The sequence below is a fragment of the Amblyomma americanum genome, chromosome 8 (genome assembly GCF_052857255.1).
Source record: "Amblyomma americanum isolate KBUSLIRL-KWMA chromosome 8, ASM5285725v1, whole genome shotgun sequence".
In the NCBI taxonomy this organism is placed as follows: Eukaryota; Metazoa; Arthropoda; class Arachnida; order Ixodida; family Ixodidae; genus Amblyomma; species Amblyomma americanum.
Genome location: NC_135504.1, coordinates 139,186,359 through 139,211,442, shown reverse-complemented (window position 1 = coordinate 139,211,442; position 25,084 = coordinate 139,186,359). Strand labels below are relative to the sequence as shown.

At 46.5% G+C, this 25,084-nt stretch overlaps 1 protein-coding gene and 1 pseudogene across 1 annotated transcript in view; one reads left to right on the top strand and one right to left on the bottom strand.

The window, feature by feature from the left end:
• Ccz1 (vacuolar fusion protein CCZ1) overlaps positions 1–21,392 on the top strand; it is an 88,289-nt gene extending 66,897 nt beyond the window's left edge. The window contains exons 11-13 of the mRNA XM_077635375.1: positions 4,046–4,195; positions 4,637–4,764; positions 21,271–21,392. Of these exons, the coding sequence (XP_077491501.1) occupies positions 4,046–4,195; positions 4,637–4,764; positions 21,271–21,326 (334 nt within the window). The 3' untranslated portion in view covers positions 21,327–21,392. The remainder of the gene's footprint in view (positions 1–4,045; positions 4,196–4,636; positions 4,765–21,270) is intronic.
• On the bottom strand, positions 12,056–13,026 carry LOC144102092 (uncharacterized; annotated as a pseudogene).
• Positions 21,393–25,084: the final 3,692 nt, after the last annotated feature.

Genomic DNA, 25,084 nt, shown 5'->3' with positions numbered 1-25,084 from the left:
ACTGGCCAGAGGATGACGGGCGGCCGGGCGAAGAGAACCGCCTTGGGGATGGCGATCGGGACTGGCGTCGCTGCGAGGTCGAAGATTGCACGTTTTCAGCCAAGTACTGTTCGATATCCCGTGGTCTTTCACCGTAGCGTGGTCGAGGTGAGTCACGTGAAAACCCCCTTAAACCCATCCTGCGGTAGGGGCAGTGGCGAAGGACATGGCCAGGCTCTCCGCAGTGGTAACAGAGCGGCCGATTGTTTGGCGTACGCCAAACGTGCGCTTTGCTCACGGGGGGCCTGAACTCCTGCCGCACGGAGGGTGCTGTTGCGATTGGCTCCTGCAGGTATTGCACAGGAGCGATGGGGGAAAAGGCTCGCATCGCTGGCCCGGGACTTCGTAGCGCCTCGCTGTACGTCATAACGGAGGGCGCCGGGTGTGGAGCTGGGGGTGGCTGCACAACTCGTCGGATTTCTTCGCGGACCACGTCCGTAATGGCAGCGACGCTGACCTGTGGAGCTTCAAAGCGAAGTTTCGCCAGTTCCTCGCGCACCAGGCTTCTTACAAGTTCCCGAAGGTCCTCGGCGGGCAGCGACGTAGGCGTGTACTGGGACTGGGAAGAGGCTGCTACAGTAGCCTGACGTCCGAAGTGGGCGCCTCGTTCCTGTAAAGAGCGCTCGATACCCATTGCCTCCTTGGTGAAGTCGGACACTGTTCGTGGCGGGTCACGGACCAGTCCGGCAAACAGCTGCTCTTTTACGCCACGCATTAAGTGTCGTACCTTCTGGGCTTCGGGCATAGCAGGGTCGGCCCGGTTGAACAGTTGCATCATGTCCTCGATGAACATCGCGACGCCCTCGTTCGGCTGCTGTGATCTCGAGCGCAGGGCGATTTCCGCTTTCTCTTTTCTTTCGCTGCTGGTAAATGTCGCTAGCAGCTCTCGACGAAAAGCCTCCCAGGTGGTAAAGGAAGCTTCGTGGTTCTCAAACCACGTTTTGGCCGAGTCCTGCAGCGCAAAGTAGACGTTGCGCAGCTTGCGCTCGCCGTCCCACTCATTGAAACTCGCCACTCGGTCAAAGCTGGCCAACCAGTCTTCGACGTCCTCGAACCTGTCCCCGTGGAACGGTGGCGGCGATCGAGGTGCGTGAAGGACAAATGGCGGGGCACTCCCGGAGTGCTGACTTGTCTGGCTAGCCGCGGTGGATGTCATGGCCCTTACCGGCGCTGTCAGTTGGCCGAACTCGGGTTGTAGGCCTCGCAGGCGGCGGCTCGCTTTATGGACGGGTGTTGAGTCCAAGCGTCGCTGATCAGCGTCAGAGCTGCCCTCGGGGTGAGCGTTCATGGAACGATACCCAGCGGCTCCACCAAAATGTCGCCGACAAACGTAGGGCGGCACGAAAAAAAAGGGCTTTTGTTAATCCGAAGGCCAGAAAACCCCAGCAGCGCGCGTTCGAACGGGAACGTCCTCTTCTTCGCTCCCACACGAGCCCAGACATGCCGCTCGGCCGCATGGCGGCGCTCGCAGTGTGGCAATATGGAGGTTTGACTGTATTGAATTCACTTGAGCGCCCACCCTCCCTCTCTTTATTGTTTTTAAGGTCAGAATTGGAAGCTCGTAACATCTCCCAGCACACCTGTGTACACTGGGACCACAGTGCTGTCATGCGTGGTCTGGTTGAGATCCGGCTTCTTGCCGTGGTGCAAAGAATGGAACCCTTAAGCTAGTATTTGTTCTGGGACGAGCACAAATTGGCTCTGCAAACACTGTACATGTGTTCAGTCCCTCTGCAGCTGCTGGCGCTAATCTCACCGCCCTCTGTCAGGTCTGCACCGAGTGCAGTGTTGTATGGTACCTTTAACAATTTCTCGGGCTGTTATTTGTTTTTATATTTTTTTTAACCAGGAAAAAGGGTCCTTGTTGAAGGCCACCAGAGTTGCTTTTACAGCTTCATTGTTCAATCGTTTAAATCCTCACCCTTTGTCTGCATGCTGCACTGTGTGTGCAGTGAGGAATCTTGAAACTGTGTGCCACTATGGGTTGCTGTCCTTGCTAGAGGGAAAAAGGAGAATGTACTTGGGAGCATGCTCTGAACGCGTACCAACAAAGACAGGAATATTGTGACACTGTACCATTGAATTTGCCCAGCGTTGAGGCTACCATGGCAGCACCCGACATGCTCATCACCCTCAGTGGCTGCAGAAAGACAAAAAAAAAAAAATAGGTGGAAACACCTGAGCCAGTTTTTCTAGACAGTGTGTGACCTTTGTACCCGTACCAGGGTGCTCATGGTAATATCTAAAAAGCTCGTTAACTACATGTTGCTTCCTAAATAAGAACAAGGTAGTATTCACTCTCGAAACGCAGAGAAGTAGAAAGGAGAAGTTATCTGTCTTTGAGTGCACTCCCTTTTAAAATGTGCTCTGTAATGGAGGGTGCTATACAGTGCATGCTGATGAGGTGGAAAATGCTGTGGCCCTCTTGTAATCAGCTTACTCCTTTTTTTTTTCCTGGATAGGCATATCTGTGTTCAGACTGTATATTTTAGAGTGCCTTGTTTTTCTGTGGTATTTTTGTGCGGGCTTTGTGTTTGGTCACCTGTATGCATTCATTTTGGCCCCATCACCAGTCCTGGAAAGGGTGTAGTTTAATGGAGCTCTTTTGGACTGCCAGCCAAGCTTTCTGTGTCATTGAGCGTTCACCTTCCCATTCACTGCGCTGCCAATTTATTATTCTGCTCTTTTTTTGTGTGGTCTGCATGTTACAAAGCGTGAAGTGTTTTCTGCGTCTACCTCAGTGCAGTCTAAGTGAGGCTGTTCGCAACACGGCAGAGAACAGAGAAAGAGAAGACGGGAAGAGCATTGTGTGTACCAGTCTTCTGTTTCTCCTTTCACCACCTTGTCATGGGCCATGTTTCAGGGTAACTCACGCTCGACGTTACTGGTCCTCTTTGAAGTGTGTTCTGCTCATTCATGGTGCCCTTGCTGTCAGAAAATGGCTGCTGGCGATTTAGCATTGCTAAGCACGAATTATTGTGCACAGTTGCTCGCATGTGGACACCATCACCACGAAGTGCAATTGGTGTGTCCAATGACCCAGTTGCACTTGCTACTCAGAGGCTTCACGCACACACACCACACAAACCAGGGGAGTGTGGCTAGAAGTGCTCTCGCACTAAAAACTGCACTTTCAACTTCACTCAAAATCAGGAGGCCCTTCACCACAAGGTCGACATAGTAATATGTGTCTGAGTAATTGAGGCATCAGTTGGAGTCAGCGCTTTGTGGTGTGTTTCTTTCTGTCCCTGTCTTTTGTGTGCACTGTGGGGATGTGAAGCATGTACAACCAAGTAGCCCAGCCCTTAGTCTTGAATGATTAACAGTTTGATTTTGAGCTACTTCTCAAAGCACCTGTGTGCTCTGCAATGGAGGATACGCCCGAGTGCTGTATAGAGCATGCTGAAGAGGTGGAAAATGCCGTGTTTTTTGCCCCCTTGGGCTTCACCTCAGCCGAGCAAACTTGGGTGTAGGGGCTGACTGCGTGGCCTAGGGCAGCAGGTGCAGTTTTTTCATGTATTTCAGAAACACAGATGCGAATTCAGGTTCAGCTTACTTGCAGGCAGGGACGGAAGTTGATTAGAGCACTGTTGAGTGCTCTGAACCTACTTGCGCAGTTATTCATTAAAAATAAAAAAGCTCACAATAAGACGAGCACAGGGTGACCTTGGAAAAGATAGGTGCACACTCTTTACTCCATCCTCATCTCTTTGCACAGTTTTTTAAATGACTGACACACACACACACACCAACTAGCCTGCCAGAAAATACTGTTGCACAGTGACTAGCCAATTTAGGAGGCAGGCATGCCATGGGTGCGCAGACAGTTAGTGTGACCGGTAGGGTGGTACGTCTTAAGTGCAGTTAATTATTCATTACTGCTTCCTGAGCCATGTATTTGGCCTCCTCCCTGTGAAATCAAGGAGGGCACTGTAACCCTCTTGTGCCAGAAGAGTTAAGCACATCCAGCTTCCCCGGTGGTGAGCAGTGTGCACTGGTGTTTCAGCTCTCCATTGGATGGCCAGAGCAAGTACATCTACTTCAACCGCATGAACCTTGCCCAGAAGTCAACGGTCCACTCGGAGCGGAGGACGGGCATTGTGGTGCCGCCGGAGCTGGTCCGCTTCCTGGCAGACATCAACGAGGACCTGCAGCAGTGAGTGCACTGATTTAAGTTGAGAACAGCACTGAAAACTATGGAAAGGAGGATGGTGGGTGTGGCAGAGAGAGGAGGCCAGGCTGGGTTAGGGGAAAAAAACATGAGTGAGCGATATCCTAGCTTAGATACCAAGAAGAAGAAATGGGCACACACTCACGGTGAAGAGAAGACAGCTGCTGGTCGTTGAGGGTAACGGAGTGGATTCCAAGAGAGGGCAAGCGTAGCAGGGGCCAGCCGAAAGCTAGGTGGGCTAATGAGTTTGCGGGGATAAGGTGGCTACGGCTGATGTAGGACAGAGTTAATTGGAGAGATATGGGAGAGGCCTTTGTCCCGTGTAGTTGGGCTGCTGATTATGATGAGGCTTGAATGTTTCAGCTCAGCCAGAGCTGATGTGTTATTAATCTGCACCCCCTCCCTGGCATCCCCTCATTAATGCAGGGTGGAAGACGCAGGCGAGATGACTGCCAAGACCACCTCGGAGTGGTGGGTGGTGGGCAAGGTGTCCGACCAGCGTGAGTTCTACGTAGTGCTCAACCAGAAGAGCGCTAACATCATCCAGATACACGGTACGTGCACTCCCCCTTTTTCCCCTTGGCGTCTCCCTCCTGCCTTCCTTGCAGGTTGCTTACCTGTTGGGAAACCAGGAAGTGCATGCAGGGTTAAAAAGCAGATGCAATGTGCAGGCACCTGCAATGTGTGTTTTTTTTTCTGGTTGAAGGAGGTCATTTACCAAATTGCATTTTTCCGCACCTGATGGGCCACTTAAAATTTGCCAGACAAGCATCAAAGATGCTGCGAATTTCAGCTCTAGCTAGTCGATTAAGCCCACCCTTGTCTGATGTTACTGATGAACAAAACGAAAATATGCTTAAGATGCGTGACAGCATTAATGGCTATTTGCTACTCTCTTTCTTAATTAGTACCTCATTCTAACTACATGCACTCATTAATATACATCAGTACACCAACTAGACCACATGATGCACCACATGACACAAAAGGTCTTCCGTTAACCTAGTCAAACGAACGTGCCTCAGTGGCATAGGGAATAGCGTGTCTCACTCGCAGCCCATGGCTCATGGGCTCAGGTCCCAGCTAAACACCCTAGTTTTCTTTTAAGCATAATTGATTTACATCCTTACGTGTCTTAATGACATTTCAGTCATGCCATGAGCTCACAATCACAACTAAAGTTTTGAATCATTTTCGTACCACAGCTCTACATGTGATGTCACAACCATGTCAACCAATCCTGAATTATATACTGCATTTCATACATAGCAGGCAACGCTGTGGAGGCTACGGAAGTAGTGCATTTGCAAACCGTATTACCGTAAAAACACGTATATCGTGGACCCATATATAATACGAGGTGTAATTTGGGAATAGCAAAAACAGAAAAAAAAAGTTTTCATCGATGTGTAATGCGAGTAAGGAAAGGTAGTCAGCTAAAAGACATTGTGGAAGTCGCGGAACCCAAGCGCCCTCCTATTATTTGTGTATGCTGGCACACCGGATGCGACGCATATAGCGCGAACAGTGGGTACAGAGGTGCCACACTGGCGCCTCCTTGTGTCCTGCGCTGCAAGCTTATGCAAACCAGTTCCGGCACATGTGCTAGTGCACACGCATCGGTGGTCTCCGTAGACGGAGGTTTAGTGATTGCCGTTGTCGGGTGTGCTGTCTTCCGAGAGGCTCGTGTAAGAGATATCTTTCCATAGAAACACGTCCTCAGCACCATCGAGTGCATTTGATATACCGCATTTCTTGAAATAGCAACCGGTGAGCTCCTCTGCAATGCTGGCTCAAGCGTCTGCGATCCAAGTGCACAGGATGGCTGGAGAGGCCCATGTCTGGTGGCAGTAACTGCAGACTCTCCCCAACTCATCAAACCATGTAGCAGTGCTTGACATGGTACCAATGCTTTTGGGAGCTACAAATTACTTTCCTTTTAAAAGCAACCATGTGCTGCTTTCACAGTCCCAACGCCATGCGAGGTGCGATTGTTCTGGGTGTTGCGAGGTCAGGTCAGCCTAGTGAAATGGCATCGAAATCGAAACTACTGACCTACGCCGTTGCTAGATAGCGCCTCGACTCGCTGAAAGTGTGGTGGTGATGGCGCTTGATAATATTGAAAACTTAACTGCAGATTTTGGCCGAAAATTTTCCGGATCCATATAGAATACAAGGTGGAAATTTAACATGCTAGAATCTGGAAAAAAAACCTTGTATTATAACGCATGTTTTTACTGTACTCTGCCACATATCATTCGTTCTTCTTAAAACTCCGGTGAATGTTTGGACAAAAACAGAGTGGTGAAAACTAATTGCTAGCATTTAAAAACACAGTTGAAGATGTGGGGCGCTCAGTGGTCAGTCCCTCCGGCTATAAATGTCACTGAGTGTGAACTACTTTTTGGGTGTGGACTTAGCCTGCACAAACAGGCGCTCTAGCTTTCTTAGTGTTGCCTGATATGTATGAAACTGAGCATAGTGTGACAACACGCATGGCTTTTCTTTTGAATGTCTGCTCTAACGCTGTCGCGCTATTGGCGCACTTCCTTTATCATGGCACTGCAAGCTTGCACGTCAGGATCCTCCTGTGCTTGATGCTTTCGCTCTGTTTCATGGGGGCACAACTCCAGATCTTTACACAATCATTGCTGTTCCTCGTGTGGGCAGTGATGGTCACACAGTTCTTGTTCGGAGCACTGCTTTGGCTGACCCATCTTCTCTGGCAAGGTTGCGAGTGACGTCATGCTGATGTCATAAATGCGTGCGGCCTCACTTTCTGCCAGGATGGATGGTAGTTTGCCCCAGTTAGCACTCCAAAAATATATCAGGCGGTTTGGCATGGCTATGTGCGCAATATCATGTAGTAGCGCTAGTTACGGCACTAGCCTTTGCCCTAAATGCCTTTGCCCTGAAGGCATTTACCTTAAAGGCTTTCACTCAGGCCTTCACCCAGATGAAATCCTGCCTAGCAGTTTGCCCACAAAGCGATGGGCAGGTGGGCTGCTTGCCACAAAGCAGGCTTTAGGCAGGATTCACAGGATTTTATGACATCACTGGTCGGCTAAGCCCCCACTGCTGCTCCCGCATTTACACTGGAGGCGAAGTCATAGAGGGATGTCACTGTTGCCAGACGACAGAAGTTCAGTGCGTGCTGACGAGAAGTCTGCGCTGCCTTCCGCACCCAGTTTTTTCGAAGCACTCCATGTTCTCATATGACTCGAAAGATGTTGGCCAGATGTTGGATTCAAAACGCCTCGCAGCCTTTCTTTTCGCCGGGAAAGCCTCCTCTGTACTGCGCAGGTTTTGCCCATCGAACCAGAAACACAAGTGCTGATGACGTAGGGCGGGAGAGGTCTATTTTCTCAAAGTACTTGGGGTTCTCATATAACTCACAAGACATTGCCCCCCCCCCCCCCCCCCCCCCCCCCCCCTTCTTGCGAAGGTGCCACGTGTGCGAAGAAATGACTGCCAACCAGGGGAGCTTTTGTGCCGGCTGAGCAAAAAGCCTCTCATCCTTGAGGAGGCCTGGCACACACGCGCCGGTGCCTTCAGGTTTTGGTGACATGTACACGACTCCCCGCTCGAGAGGGGTGGATTTCTTCGTCGTGTGAATCCAACTTTAGGGACGTACGTATGCCCAAAATCGGAAAATGAGCCCTGTAGGGCTACTGCACTGAAAAGCACCACTTGCAGCCTAACTGCGGCCAGTGTTCTTGTAAGGAGGGGTTACTTTTTGATGCCTGCATACAGCTTGCATTAAAAGCGTGTGACGTCACAGCTGCGTGCTTGTTACTTTATTGAGCCTCGCAGGGCATCTTGCCTCTTGTCGTTTGCGTCCGCCATACCTAGTGAGCTTCAGAGTCTACAGGCATTTGTGACAAGTTCAGGTCCCTCTATTATGAAAGGGAAGAAAGTGTGAGCATTTGCCTAATGGTTACTCCATAATTACAGTTGAACCTCGATTTAGCAAAATCGGTAAAATCGTCAGTTTACTTCATAGTTTAATATCAGCAAGAGCGAGAAGAGTGTCTGCTAATCACCAATAATGAAATGAAAACAGACCCACCCTGCTGCTCGTATTTTCCGCTGTAAGCGTGAGCGGGTGTGTTTTTGCACATGCACGCATTGCCTGAGTGAGAAGCGGTGTTGTCAAATGTGAGTTGCCTGGTTCTTCACAGTTGATGGCTATGCCAATGGCACTGACCTTTCCAGTCCTACTACTAAGCTTTGGCCATCTGTAAATGCAATAAACACGGTGCGCTGCCTTGAGCACAGGGAGCGAGAGCCGCAGGCTGGCCTGGCAGGCCACCAAGGCTGCGCAGACGCTCATGCCAGCCTCGTCTGTACTACCCTATAGTCGGGTACAACTTAAGAAGGCAGTGGCATTTGCCCCTCAACGGCGGATGCACACGAGCCTCCGCCATTAGGCGCGCACTTCAGGTGACGTCATGAGCCGGACGGCCGGTGACCCCGCCGACGGAGAACATGCCTAACATAGCCGCCCTCGCTTCGAACTGTGCCGGGCCGCGTCAGCTGTGTGCGTCTCCCTTCGTCAGAGCGTCTGTCATGCCGGAAATCTTATTGCAAGCTTAGGATCCACAACTTGTGCCGCGTGCATTTGTTCTGAGCCGTGAGGCGAAAAAAAGGTTACAGCGAACATCAGTGACTGCGCTGCGCTGCGCTTCGTCTGGAAACAGGATCCCGCAGCAGCACACCGCTGCAAACAAATATCGTGCGTGTTTGTTCTATGGTGTTTTGTTTTGCTTCTAAGTTAAGTTACGACGAGGAGAATTTGGCAAAGTCTGGTACCTACTGTGAGCGGCGGGTGTGTTTGTGTACTGTGCTTCTGGGTTTCTCGTCGGACGTGGCGAAGTGATGGAGCAAAACCATTCTCAGGATAAATGAGAAAAGCATGCGCGGATGAAACCAACCTACGAGTTCCTCAACTGAAAAAATTTGCGGAAGCAACCTCCAACGCAAAGATTTGTTGCTGCCAGCTCAGCGCGCAAACGATCGATCGTTGGCAGCAGTATGATAAGGTAGCCGAGCGTCTAGCAGGGCGTCGTTCGAGTGTAGTGTAGCACCGTCGATTGATCACTTTCCACCAGTGCTAACAATCAGTGACTAACACGGGCTGCTTGAGCGAATGTCATTGGATTATTAACGGCCAGGCGTGTGGGAGCAGTGTTTGTTTCCTTAATGTCAGCCTTAGTACTAATATAAAATTATGACTGATACACTGGTGCCTTTACAAGGGAGCTTGGCATGAATTCGCGTCTCTGTATGGCTTAGAATTCTTCGCTCACTGCACGCGCCAGCTGTGGAATGCCTGCTGTGACACAATCGCACATCAGTTGTGCTGCCAGCGCTCGACTTGCTTTCCCACAACATAGCTTTGCGCTGCTTTTCGATTGTTATGATATGTTGCTACTAAAAAAATTCCAAGACAGTGAAGGCAACAGAGCCAATATGTACATCAAATAAAAGTACGACAAAGTAGGAACAGCTGCTTGTGAACTGACTCCTAATACCTCTGCTCGCGTCGGCGTTAAATGTGTGTGCATGTTTTCTTGCGTGTTAGTTTATATTTGTTATTTTCCCCTTTTTTGCATTTTAGATCTTAGTTTTCGCGCTCACGTTTGTGTGCATGTGTGTGAATATGTGAGTGCTTCTGTGCATGTATGTGTTTATTATCCCTATTTGTGTCCTTTTATTTTTGTGTTTGTTCTTGTAAGCATGCTGCATCCACCTCTTCCTTTACAATTTCATTAACTCGTCTCATTCAAAGCACCAAGTCCTGTGAATAGCAGGGCTGGCCTCTTCGGTGTCATTAAATCCTTACACTCTTGTCTACCTTGCCTCCTGCGATTTTCAGTGCATACTGCTTACAGAGCCATAAAGCGTGCTCTGACTACTGTTATTTCAACATGGGGCCCGTCAAACACGACGATGGCTGCCTGAATGAGCATTTTGGGCCTCAATAAGCTAATGATGCTTTATATTTATTCTCTTATTCTCATTACTTATGTGAGCCAGATAACCAAAATAAAAAATGCAACCACATGAATGTGCTTTGGCGTGCAAGCTGCTAACAGTGGCTGTCAGTTTCGTGTTGACTACTGGTATCGCAGCTTCATTGGCTATGAGATGACCGCGATTTTCAGTGCATACTGCTTACAGAGCCATAAAGCGTGCTCTGACTACTGTTATTTCAACATGGGGCCTGCAAACTCGACGATGGCTGCCTGAATGAGCATTTTGGGCCTCAATAAGCTAATGATGCTTTATATTTATTCTCTTATTCTCATTACTTATGTGAGCCAGATAACCAAAATAAAAAATGCAACCACATGAATGTGCTTTGGCGTGCAAGCTGCTAACAGTGGCTGTCAGTTTCGTGTTGACTACTGGTATCGCAGCTTCATTGGCTATGAGATGACCGCGATTTTCAGTGCATACTGCTTACAGAGCCATAAAGCGTGCTCTGACTACTGTTATTTCAACATGGGGCCCGTCAAACTCGACGATGGCTGCCTGAATGAGCATTTTGGGCCTCAATAAGCTAATGATGCTTTATATTTATTCTCTTATTCTCATTACTTGTGTGAGCCAGATAACCAAAATAAACAATGCAACCACATGAATGTGCTTTGGCGTGCAAGCTGCTAACAGTGGCTGTCAGCTTTGTGTTGACTACTGGTATCACAGCAGCACTGGCTATGACATGACCGCGATTTCCAGTGCAGACTGCTAGCAGAGCTATAAAGCGTGCCTTGAATACTGTTATTTCAATGTGGGGCCTGTCAAACTCGATGGTGGCTGCCTGAATGAGCATTTTGAGCCGGCCAAAGATAATCAGAGTTAACAGTTGTGTTTCAATTCAGATATACCGGCATTTAAACATATTTCTATGCCACTTCTTAAATCGAGCACAATGTGTGCAGGACGTTGCTTATCAGAATTGAGCTTCTATTATAAGGAATACACCATAAATGGAACTGTTTATTTATTTCAGAGGTCACGGAATGGATGGTTGTCTGTTGCGAACCAACGGAAAAAATTTTGGTAGCCTTAATAAAGGCTGTTCTTTCGTTAAAAGAAGCCGTTATGCTTCGTCGAGTGGCTCAATGCCAGACAGCTAGCAGTCGGAGTCGCTTTCTTCAGTGTCATCTTCACCCAGCTGGATGGTGATGGGTTGAATGTGCTCACTCCCAGACGTGTCAAGTCTGAACTTTGCCTCCAAGTCCATCACGTGCTGAATGCTCTTTACCCAGTCTTCCTCCGCTACGTGCTTGATCTTCTCCCTCAAGATGGCGTCGACCGTGGACAGCTTGAAGTCTCTGTTGTCCGCAGCGATGCCATTTTTGACCTTGGCCCACACAAGCTCAATGGGATTAAATTCGCAGTGGTACGGCGGGAGCCTGAGTACAATGCAACCGGCGCTTACAGCTGCATTGTCTACGATGTAGCTCAGAAAACGTGACTTTACAGATGCCACCAGCTCAAGCAGCTGCTTCTTTATCATCCTTTCAGCGTAGGTGATCTTCTTGCTTGTGAGCCACTCCTGTATCTTCTCTTTCTTCCAGGCCGTCGTTGGCAATTTCTCTTCTCGCAGTCTATGGTAAGGTGCATTATCTAAAACAATGACGCTACCAGCTGGCAACTTCTGCAGAACGCCATTAAACCAGTCCTCAAAGCAATTGCCGTCCATTTCCTCGTGGTAGTCGCCTGTCTTTTGGCCTCGGAATGCATCCAAGCAGCCGTCGACGAAGCCATCCTCGCTGCCGATGTGCGCGACGATCAGGCGCTGACCTTTCCCAGAAGGTTGTTTTAGACCCGTCGTTAGGCCATTTGCTCGAGCGAACAGGCGTCCGCACTTCTGCACCACGGTGTCTGTCCACACGATCGACCGAGTGTGTCCCGCCGTCACCCATGTCTCGTCCAGGTAGAAGATCTTTCGGCCTTCCGCTCGGTAGCGCTCCACGTCACGGAGGTAGCGATTCCGTCAATCGGTGATGTCATCCCGGTCGATAAGCAGCGAGTTGCGGCTTCTCTTTTCGTGCTTGAAGCCGATCTCGGCAAGCAGGCGACGCACAGTACACCGCCTTAGTGATGGGAGTTCCATACGCTCCGAGAACTCGGTAGTGATCTTTTCGACCGTCGGTATCTCGTTGCAGTGAAAGAAATCGTGCGCACATGACCTCAGCGCGCACAACGTGAAGCTGTCAAACTTCGCGCTGCGTCTTCTCTTCTCCGCATTGCGTGGGCGCTTTCGCGACGGCGTCGTCAGTTTGCCACCCGAAAAATGCGAAGCTTTAACTTCCTCCCTCACCCTGAACACAGTCCTTTCGCTGACACCGAGCATGTCAGCGACAAGCTTGCTCGTCTCCTCTACGCTGCGTTCAGGCTCCCTGTTACGCCAAAACGTGCAGCAGTGGAAGATCATGTTGCGTGAATCGCTGTTCAGGATGCGGCCGCTCTTGCTCTTGCCGAGGCTCCTTGGTGGTGTGATCATCGATGCGAAACAAGGCTCGTTCGGCAACAAAGGCTCGCGTTTCCATGTTACCTCGCTGGGCTCCATGGCGGAAAAGAGGTACGGAATGCCGTGCGCGAACGTGCGTGAACTCACGAGATTGTAGGTTCGCAACCGCAAAAAAAAAAAGAAATAAGTAGCAATTGAAAAATAAGGCTCAAACATTAAAAAAATAAGGCTCTGAAAACACACGAAAAGTACATAAAAATCCTATGCTATTGAGCCAGACTGTTTTGTAATTACACGCCCTGTACTGTCGATCTCGCTCCGTAGCAGACGACGCACAGCGTTGTAGAAGGCACGGAGTTATTTTTCTCTCGCGATCCGGCATGTGCTGAAGCATTTGCATCATGATAGTTTTACTAAACCACTTATCAAGATACACAAATCTTGTTTATACCGAGAAATACGCGTTTTAGAAGCAGTCACAATTTTTTGAGCGGGACTATTTCTTTAGTCGCGGAGGCAATTGGCTGCTGCGCTTCGGTCATCTGGGCGGGGCCTCTCCTGTCTTCTAAAGTTGTACCCGACTATAGATGGCGCGGCCAGCGGCACTCTCGCTACAATGATCGTTGTCATATTTGCATCTGCCTATGCGCTCTGTGTGTGGAAGGTGGCCGGTGCCCATATTACGTACGTGTTCTGATGTGCGCTTCGGGATGTGCTCCGCACAACCACTCGCACCTGCAATAAAATTTTTTTCTGAGGTTCGTTTGCAGCCAGCAATAAAATTTCGTTACTTTGAAAGTGCGGCAAGATCTGCTGTGTTATATTGAAGCTAAAAATACATAGTGTTCGGTGAATGCGAAGTTACGAAAACTAGGATAATTTGTTACATTGTGGTATAAATGTGGCTAGCACACTTTCTCTTGCTTAATTTTCCTCTTCGCTTATAATTAGGGGCAAACTTTTCTGTTTTTATTTTTCGAAAGTTGTGTGGAATATTTTGTTCAATTCTTATTTCAGAATGCAGGATTCGTTTTATTTCTGGCGAATATTACTTTTGATTAATGAATTGCATTTTTTTCAGCATGAACAGTTTCTTTGTCAGTAATAAACATAATTTACCATTAATTTTGCCCTTGGATGTGTGCGTATAATGAAGGAATTGCTTTCATCATTAAAAAAAGTAGCAAGTTTAATGAGACATCCGGTAGACAAGACCGCTAGTGGAACTCTACTTTTAAGAACTACTGTAAAAACCCTCCTATAATACGGACCCGCATATGATAAGAGGTGTAATTTGGGGATAGCAAAAATGGAAAAAAAGTTTTCATCCGTGTCTAATGCGAGTAAGGCAGACAGCTAGCGGACATTCCGCAAGTTGCGAAAGCCGAACCTACTCCGATTGATTGTGTATGTTGGTGCGCCAGATACGACATGCGTGTAGCATCGGTGCCAGATATCTGGAAGATACACATCGGGTGCCGCGGTTGTGCCCACTCGTGTCCTGCGGCGCGAGCATGCACAGACCGGTTCCGGCATACACGCGGATGCGCACGCTTCGGAAGTGCGTAGTCGATGCTTTAGTGATGTCGTTGTCGGGTTATCATCTTGCGAAAAGCCCTTGTCAGAGATATCTTCCTACAAAAACACGTCTTCAGTACCGTCAAGCGTCTTTTATATCCCGCATTTCTTGAAATTACAACCGGTGAGCTCCTCGGGAACGCTAGCCCAAGCGTCTGTCATCCAACTGCACAGTGTGGCTAGAGAGGCCCCTGTCCGGCAGCAGTAACTGCAGGCTCTCCCTACCTCATCCAGACCATGTAGCAGCACTTGATGCGGTACGGATTATTTCGGCAGGTACGATTACTTTCCTTTTAAAAGCAGCCAAGGACTGCTTTCACAGTCCCGATACCCTGGGAGGCGTGATAGTCCTGGGCATCGTGAGGCCAGCGTCGTGACCATGTGTCGAAATCGAAACTACCGACCTATGCCACTGCTAGATAGTGCCTCCTTTCGCTTGAAACGTGATGGTAACGGTACTTGACAATAATGAAACCGGAACTGTGGATTGCGGCCGAAAATTGGTTGAATCCGCATATAATGTGAGGTGGAAATTTGACATGGTAAAATCAGAAAAAAAAACGTCATATTATACGTGGGTTTTTACGGTAGGTTGCCAGGTCTTCTCTGGTTTGGCACACTGGGTTGTGAGAGAGCAGGGCATCATGTGGTCTGCTTGCTGATGGCAGTGATGGAACTGCGGCTTAATCAACCATGCATTGTTTCTTGCCAGCGTCCTACATGCACTTGATAATCCCACTTAATTGACTCACTGCTCTAAGCGTATGATGAACAAACAGTGCTGACAACTAGCAGGCGGCGAGGAGGTGATGCTTCACGGTCTGCAGAGGTGTGCAAGTGAGCAAAAAATGCCTTAATTTGCATGGCTTATCCAACAATTCCACCATCTCATCATGTGCCTGGTTTCACTACTTTCACTACCTTTTGCTGAGTGTAACTTGTACTAACAGCCAGCTAGCTATGCCTTGCACGCCAAGAATACTGCCCTTTTTTGGTTAAAACTGACTTAACTAAATCAAAAAGTCCAACCTCTACTTATAATTCCCTAAAGTCATTACATTACATTACATTGGGGCCAGTGCAGTTTTCAGTGCACAGTTGTTTTTTTTTGTGAATAAGAGATTATGCACTTTTGTTTGGCCCTGCTTGGTTTTAAAGCAGTGGGAAATTGACAGGCTGACCCTGGCAAAAAATGAGGAGGACATTCGGGCAAGGCTTCCATTCGGACCAGTATGCTGCACAGTGTTCGTTTTATTTTGGAGCGTTAGCTCTCATTATCTCGTTCCCAATTTCTCACCGTAGTTTGTGTCCGCAGTGCCACCTGCCTCAGTTGGCAGGTGGTGAAGTGGGAAGAGGAAAATCCTCTCCACTCTTATGGGAAACGGTAAGAGGCAATGGAAGGTGGTTGGTTAAAAACCCACCGCCGGACAAACATTCACGTAGCTGCCCTGTGATTTTTTATCTTCATTCACTGATGCAACAGTAACAGTAGCTCAAGGGCCCTGTTCATTAACATCTGTGTAAACAGTATTGTACACATTACAGAAAATAAGTAATTGATTACAATTACTCCATCTGAAATGTAACTGATTACAGTGGTCCATTACAGCCCAGAATAGTAACTGAACAATTACAGAAAAGCAATCGATTACTATAAAGTTATTTTCCTTGCAACTTTTATTGATACTGAGAATACAATAAACTACTGCGGCTTGCCTGATATTTTTTAGACATTAATTTTCACGAGGGGTTGTTTTTCGAAGTTTTCTTCGCTAATTTTCTCACGCTTCCTCATGAAGATATTAGCGGCTACACTGAACACTCACTCAGTGTATACTCTCTCAGGGAACGGCAATATCATAACGTATGAACAACTTGTGTACCAGCTCATAGTTGTGCAATGCTCCGATGCTAGCGTCCAAGTCCTGTATAAAGCGCTGAGCTTCGTTGTAGCTCTATGCTTTATATGGAAGCTTACGATTTGGATGTAGTGGGAGGCAAGTTGTGGTGCCATCTGACAGGATGGGGGTCCCTACAGAACAGTCACGTGATATTCCTTGGGATGATAATTGCTTCAGAAGTAGCTGGTGGCCAGTTTGTGGTCTGGACATAATCACGCGCGATGCTTTTTCGTTGCCGGTCCATTGTCGATCAGTCACATAGGAAGCATCACCGCTAGCACCATTGTTTGCCTTCAGGTTGTTCTCAAAGCTGTACCATTGGTTACAACTTGTGTTTGGAAAAAAAAATAACTGATTACCAGTAATCAGTTACAGAAAAAAGTGATTGAATTACTCGAACATTACCATTTGACAGCATTGGCAGGTCTCATCGTGTGACCCACCAAATTCCTCACGATTAGCCCGAAAGTAGCCAAATGTCGAACCATAAAAATTGCCCAAAATAGTCAAATGAGAAAACTTCACACGGTTTATTTGAAATGTTTATTGATGTGTCTGTTACGAAGACTTGGATTTATTTACAAAATGAATGCAAGCAAAGTAACCAAAATCACTCAGTTTACATTACATCGATACTGAAACGAACTGAAAGACCTCTGGTGGTACAAAGTCCTTGCAACACTTGCCATTTCTCATTAGCCTAAACTTGACATTCGAAAGTTCTCGGAAGTTTCTACAGACAATCTATTCTGCAAATCAGTTGTTGTTAGAGTTACCTGACTGAACACTCGTTCAACTGCAGCATTGTACACTGGCAGCTTGTGCAGTGAAATAGCTTGTTGCAACAGCAGCGGAAATAGGTTGGCTCACTCCTGCACTGTTTTTGGCTCTCAGGACATTCTTCCAAAAAACTGTGAGATGAGTTGTCGTGGAGGTCATTAACCCTACATTGCAGAAGGCAATATTTGAACTTCATTGTATAAACAATAGATGGCTGAATTACCTTTGCAAAAGCCTTGAAGAGAGCATCAGACAAGAAGCTACTTTATACTACTGTTGCAATGTGAGAGGTGGAGGTCACCTAACAGCTTCACATTTGATGAGACTCCTCAAGGTGCTTTTGACACAAGCAATCAAGAATGTATGGCACTGCTCAAGAATGGTCGTCTTTTTGCCCTCGCAGCGGGAAAAGTTTTCTAAGGTGTCACAGAAAACTCTTCCCAGTTGGCAGGCTCGCACATGCATCAAATTGCTTTCCCAAGCGGAATTCTTTTTTTTTTGCCAGCCAGCATGAAAGAGGTGGATTTGATACCTTGGGGCATAGTGTTTCAGTATTGATTATATATCTAGAATGTTGCAAGCAAGGGTACAGAAGAGCTCAGAGATAGGCAAATAGCCAACGAACAATTTTTGCCACCAAAAACAAAGTCAAGTCGCCCAATTAGGTGATTTATAGCCCGACCTGGCAGTGCTGCCATTTGAATAAGTAATCGATTACTTGTAATGCGTTACATACAGCTGTGCCAGTGCCCAAACCCTGGGGTTGATTTTGTTGGGGTTGATTTGTTTAAAAGGAAATGTTTGTGATTTGTGGCATTTACAAGAGATGGCACCACCGATCCACATGGCGAGTACTTTGTTCATAACTCATTGAGGTAGGCCCCGATGCAGCTGGCACATTACTAGCAGCGCGTGACATTCAATGCAACAGTAAGTTGCCCTAAATAAAGCAAGTTCGGCAGCCATAAACAAGCGGGCTGGGCCTGAACTCATTCTAACCACTGCATCAAGTCAGCTTTCCCTCATAATTTGACTGCTTTCTGCGGCAACTCGGCTGACCTATATGCAACTCTAGGTACTTATACAGTAAGCCTAACTTGTCAGAGCGTCAAGACACTCTAGTGTTCCTGTATACATGGTTTTTTACACCATGTATACAGATGTATACAATTTTAAAAATGGGCTTTTTGAGTTAGAAAAGTGCTTTTTTTGGCACAGCATTCTCAGCGGCGTAGTACATGAGAATACAGTTAAGATTTGCTAGCTAGCAGGGTGGTTAGCTAATATTGAATACATGCACTTTCGAAAAGCTTGCAGGCAAAGCAATCCTTCCAGTGCACATAACTCGTCAAAATAGCTGAAATTTGTTGGGCCACAGCGCCGGGGGTAACTGTGTTTTCGAAATTCGAAATATTGATGTGGGTATTACTTTAGGTAGGCTACATGCCTCCCAATGAATGAGGAGCCTAACACTAATAGTTAAAAAGTTAACAATTCACTATTACTTAACCAGCCTGCTAGTTAGCACATCTTTGCAGTATACTAATGTAGTTCACCGCTGAGAATGCTATAAATAAAAAAGCTATATTCTAACTCAAAAAGCCTATCTTTAAAAATTGTGTAAAGTATTGGGTGAAACATCCTGTATGCTCCCGCAGGGAGCATATAGAGGAACACTAGTGCGCCGACGGCAATGGCTTGCTCATCGTGCTGCTGTGCGCCCAGCTTCGCCAGTGTACACTTAGAAAGCCAGCTCGAGTATCGGAAAGAGGAGCGCAGCATTTCAAACCAGAACGCTGTAAAACATCCTTTACAATGAAATATGTTGTGGAGGAAGCAGGACCTTCAGACCCCTAAGCGATTTTGTGAGCTCGAGATCGAGAACGAAAACACTTAAACATTCGCATTACACACCCGTAACCGTCCTGCGAGTTTTTGGAGCGATGCTCCACTTCTCACATGCAGAGCTGAAGGTCAAATCTGTTCCTGAAATGACCTCGAACGGGAGCCGCGCTGCTGCCACAGCTGTTCGCTTCGCAGTCACGTCTGCCGCTATGCCGGCCGTCGCTCCAACCGTTGGCTCTCGCCAGTTGTGTCACGTGGTTCACCTAGTGACTCGCTCTTGTTAGATAAAAGGGCAGCTCTCGCCGCCTAGATAATGCGAGAGGGACGGCGGCGGAGGGCTGTTGCTACAGAGTTGGGAACTCAAAGGGCCCGCGCCGCTTGCATGCCGTCGTGGTCCTTGCCGCTTGGCCAGCTAGACGATCGCTGTTGCTAGGTGCGTATCCTTTCTCTGTCCTTCTCTCTTTCTCCTTGCTCCCCTATCCTCTAACTTCTCTATTCGCAAGAGACAGTGGAGGCCGCTTAACAGAGAGCCAGTTAGAAGGCCCATGCAATAACAACAGGGTGTATACGTAGCGTCTAACACCTCCGTCGTGGACACCTTGGATGTTGTGGCTACGTGTATGTCCTACTACCAGCACAGAGACTGCACTATACTACTGTTCGGAGAATTTAACAAAACCGAGCCTAGTTTCCCAGTTAAGATGGCAGAAGACTTTGGTTTGTCCCTCGCCTCTGACTGCAGTGTCAACCACCCAGTGGAACACTGCCTTAGATGATGTTCTACAAGTTTCCACCTACATGTGACCTGGAAGTTTCCCGGATTGAAACTGTGGCAAGCTACTTCACCGATCATAAAACTGTTTTTCACCTTACTTTGCAGAAAGAACCAAGACTTGTGAAGTGTTAACAGTAAATAATAACTGTGCGTTGCAATAAAGATGAACACAGGCCTAACTATGTGTAACCACGTTTAATGGAGCTATCGCTCCGTGTAAGCTGGCTCAGCTGAGTTGAGCCGCAGCAATTTTTTTTTCACCTTGCGTAAAAAACCGCCGCTAGACCTTCAGATTCGTTGTTCAGCACGTTCGCATTGTCTCGCTGCGATTGGCCAGCGCAGTTGGCTGCTACAAAATCGTAGGATTGCGCCATGGTACTGCAAACACCTTTCGTAATGAACGATGCTAAACGCTGGTGACACGAATGCGGCTGACCACGTGCTTTTGTTGATGGGTGGACGTGTAATACGAAATTTCGACTCTCGGAAAAAAGTCTGCTGAAACTGTTTTTCCCCGTTTAATGATCCCTCTCTCCAAATTGATATCAATTTTTGTGGGAAAAATATTACGCGAGTAAAAATGGTAATCTGTTTCTTGTCTCGGCTCTTTCCTTTATAAAATGCCTATGTTTTAGTTCAGGCTACTTGCATTTGTATTCGAAATATTTTGATTTCTGATCACTTTTCATTATTTTAACAAATCGCTTCACATAGCATAGCATAATAATACGCGCTTCGCAAACAAAATATTGTGCGCCCTTTTCTCACCCTGAAGGAACGAAGCTTTCACAGGTCGTAGACACTTGCTCTTCTCCGCATGTCACCTTTGTCGGTCTGCCCGGCCTCCTTTGTTGTATGAAATGGAGTTTTTCTTCGCCTGGCTGCATATCCGGGAATGTATGCAGTGCGCAGAAATTAGCACACTGCCACCTCTACCGCAGGTCTACATGTAGCTGGTGGGTGCGTGATTTGTGCATGCGCACTGACAGCACGCGGTAACAATGTGCGCTAAGCAGTGTCACTGCTTACTACTACCACTATTGTGCATGTGTAGATGGTGCCACCTGCGCGTGTGCTTTGGCGACTGGCGCACGCTGTAATTGTTGATAGCAGATGATATACAAACCTGCCGACTGTGCCAACCACTGGTTAATGCTATTTTTTTTTTTCAAATTTTCACAGGCCAAATTTCATATCCAAATTTTCCCATGAAAACCGTTTGAGATAGAGGTGGCAAATGCATTGCCTGTTGAAATTTATTGTGCGATGTGAAAAACATCACCTCCTCGATTTTTTTTTTAGACATGCAAGTCCATGGTAATGATAAATAATGTGTTGAGGTATTCGTGCTTTAAGTTGCTCCAAAATACGCATGTGGCTGGTCCTAAATAATTATATTTGTGCACCTCAAGTGCTCTAGAATTCACATTTTACTAGGACTGCTCCAAAATGCATCTTGGCTCTCCTACTCCTTAGCAGTGGTAACCATCCTGTGAGGCTTTCATCTTTTTTTTTTCTTAGCTTGGACTGATCAGCATGTACTGTAGTGGGCAGATCGCACCCTGTTGAACTCTGCACCATGTCAAGCCTCTGGATTGTTGTATGTGGTTAGAGTGGGAAAATCTGCACATTGTGGACTGGTGCTTACCCATCTCCTATTTTGAGGTAACATTTATTTTTGCTTCTCTTTTGACAGACGAAGTGAAGAGGCTATGCGCCAGCCAGTTCCAGAACATCTTTTTTCTCGACTGACCAAGGCTGCCTACCTCTCTCTCTCTGTAAATAAATAAATATGTTGCCCCAAGTTTTTTCACAGTCTGTATAGTTGTTTTTCGTTCTGTTCCAATTATTGTGTGGCATTGGTAGTGAAGTTTGTGGAATGATGGCGCATGTCAGCAAGAAATGTGATGCAGTGAGGTATGTTGCCGGGCTTGTTGTTTTTGCATGTTAACTTGTGAAACAAGGCACTACAGGGACACATACACAAAAAAAGACAGGATGACAAGCACAGACGCCTGTGCTTGCTGTTATTTTTTTTTTGCCTTGTTTTACAAGGTAAAGAGTTACACAGCCTGATGTGATGGAGCCATGTTTGTAGTAGGCATGGCTGAGCAGAGCTGGCTAAAGTAGGTATTGCCAGTGGGTGAGGAAGTTCATTCGTTCATTCATTTTACTACCTTAAAGACCCCGTTAGAGGTATCGCATAAGGGGTGGGCAAGAATAAAGTAAATTTTCTCTTCGACAGAAGTCTTTGTGAGCCGCCGTGATGGCTCAGTGGTTATAGTGCTCGGCTGCTGACACGAAACACGTAGGTTCGATCCCGGGTGTGGCAGTAGCATTTGGATGGAGGTGAAATGCTAGGGGCCCATGTTCTGTGCCTTGTCAGTGCATCCGCAGGTGGTCGAAATTATCAAGAGCCGTTCACTATGGCTTCCCTCATAGCCCTACTTGCTAGGGACGTTAAACCCCATAAACCAAACCAGAAGTGCGCCTGGTTTGGCTGTTAATATCTGTTGAGGTCATTATTTCTCAACTTTTATAGCCAATGAAAAAAAATTATATGTTGGTTTTTTGAGGAAAGGAATTGGCGCAGTAACTGTCTCGTATATGTCTCTTGACCACTGATTGGCATCAGAGGCCGAGAGGGTGGTCAGCGGAGACCTCAAAGTGGGATTGAGAACCAGGTAGCCATTTATGCGCCTTTCCTGTCACAAAACAGACTGGAGGGTATAGCATGCAAATAAGACAACACTGGGATCTGGACTATTCGCTTCGTGCAAGCGGGCCCTGGAGTCCATGAGGTGTGCTGGGAACGCCATGGAACCGAAGACCGCTAGCGCAAGAAGGCCGGCTATTTATTTATTTCTTTATTTATTTATTTTATTTATTTATTTACTACAGATTTCTACAGCGCCCGGAGGCATTATTGCAGGGGGGGGGGGAAACAATGACTTCTGTTCGTTTGGCTGAAAGTACAGAGAATAACAAAAATACAAATACAAAAAATACAAAATACAATGAACTCATCATTCTAACAGCCAAGGTTGCGGCGCTTGAGTTGGCCACTTCCTCAGAAAACGCAGATTCGAGCGTGAAGGAAAAAGGAATCAAAACTTGAAGTGATGTCTCAGATCAGCTGCAAACAATAACTTCAAGATGTGAGGACGCAAAAAACAGGCTCAGACGAAGTAATTTGCTGTTTTTCGGGATAGAAGATAACCCTGATGAGGACTGGGCTACCCCTGAGAAGGAAGTCATGAAATTCTGCTCTGAAAAACTGGAAACTGAAACAATCAGTTCGCAATTCGAACGCGTACATAGGCTTGGGAAATACGAAGAAGGAAAGAACAGACCTATAATAGCTAAACTAACTTTTTTAAAGACAAGCAACGCATCTTGTCATCTGCACACAAATTAAAAGGCTTAAAATATTCAATCGGTGAAGATTTCTCCCTAGCTACGCGACAAGCTAGAAGGAAGCTGCTTGACTTCGCCAAACCTCAAAAAGTTCCTTTTAAACTGTCAGTAGATCGGCTGTTTATAAGAAATCAGACTTACACGTACGACAAAAACACATACCGTTGTCATGTCGCAAAGATAGCTAGACATAAGCACTTGCTCACGGGCTCTTCCACAGTCAAAGCTACCTATTAATGGGTCTTTGTTGACACTATCTTACACAAACATACGAAGCATCATGCCCAAGCGCGAATTAGTTTGCTCTCTGCTTGACGATAACGAATCTATTCTTGTTCTTACCGAAACATGGCTGAATCCTGACATTACTGATGACGAAATTCTTCCTGATAACCATTCTTATAATATTTACCGCAAAGATCGAACTAGCAAGAGAGGTGGGGGCGTTCATCTTGGTGTTAAAAAGTCATTATCTTCATTTATTATCGACTCGAACTCATCTCTTGAGATTGTGTGGGTTGAAGTAATAATAAATACGACCAAACTACTGGTAGGTGCTTGCTACCGTCCACCTGACTACAGCACTTCTTTCGTTACAGAACTACGCAATAGCATAACCACGGCCCTCCAGCTCTCTCCTGCACAATCTGTTTACTTATTCGGTGATTTATCTTTCCGCTCATAAATTGGCGTAATCTATCATCATCTTGTCGAACATCTGTGGATTTTCTTAACTTTAGATCTTAACCTGTTCCAGGTCGTTAACAAACCAACCCGCAGTACTAACACTCTAGACCTTATACTCACCAACACCCCCCGAAAAAATTGAATCTGTAGTTCATCTAAACGGCTTTAGCGATCACGACCTTCTTCAGGTAACAATCAGTGTTCCACTACCCTTTTCAGGGATCTCAAAGAAAATAATACGTGATTATAATAAAGCAAACTACTCTAAAATACACGATGAACTTGAAGTATTTTTCAACCGCACGCTACTTCCTTCTTTTTATAATCACTCGGTGGAAGATAACTGGGTATGTTTCAAGAATAAAATGTCTACTCTAATTAACAAATATATCCCGTTGATCTCGATAACAAATAACAAAACAAATCCTTGGTTTACTAATGCCCTACGTAAGCTCAGGAATAAAAAGAAACGTCGGTACAATACCGCTAAACACGTCAATAATGCTCCTTCGTGGGAAAGGTACAGCCTTTGCTTAAAAACGTACTGTTCTGCCTTAGCTGCAGCTAAAAATAAATATTTTTCCACAGATTTACCTTCTCTCTTAAATTCGAATCCAAAAAAGTTTTGGCGAGTTATATCACCTGATTGTGACTCTAACTAGATAGCCTTGCATAGCGATACAAATACTCCCCTCCCTGACAATGTGTGCCCCTCTGCGTTTAATACATTTTTTTCATCGATTTTCAGCCGCAAGGATCATACCAATGTACCTGATGTTGCTGATTTTGACTGGCAGTTCATGGAAAGTATTGAAATCTCGGTGGAGGGAATTGCATGTTTTATTAATAATTTGAAGTTTTCTACTTCATCTGGTATTGACAATATTAGTTCCAAGATATTAAAAAATACCATTTCTATATCCAGTAACATTCTGTACCATATATTCAAGCAGTCTTTGTCATCGGGACAGCTGCCCAATGACTGGAAAATGGCCAAAATCATACCCATATTTAAAACTGGGGATAAACACTCCCTGGAAAATTACCGTCCAATTTCATTGACCTGCATTTGCTGCAAGATGCTCGAACATATAATTGCTACTCATATTTATAATCACCTAGAGTCCAATAATTTCTTTTTTCGCCATCAACATGGTTTCAGGAAAGGATTATCTTGTGAGACACAGTTACTCGAATTCACGACTGATCTGCACCTTAACATGAACAATAACCAGCAGACCGATTGCATTTTCCTTGACTTTTCCAAAGCATTTGATTGTGTAGCTCATTGTCACCTTATTGCTAAATTAACTGCACTTCGAATTGACTCCTTCACTCTAACATGGCTTCGTAATTTTCTTTCGAATCGTCAACAGTTCACAGTAGTTAATAATATTGCTTCGTCT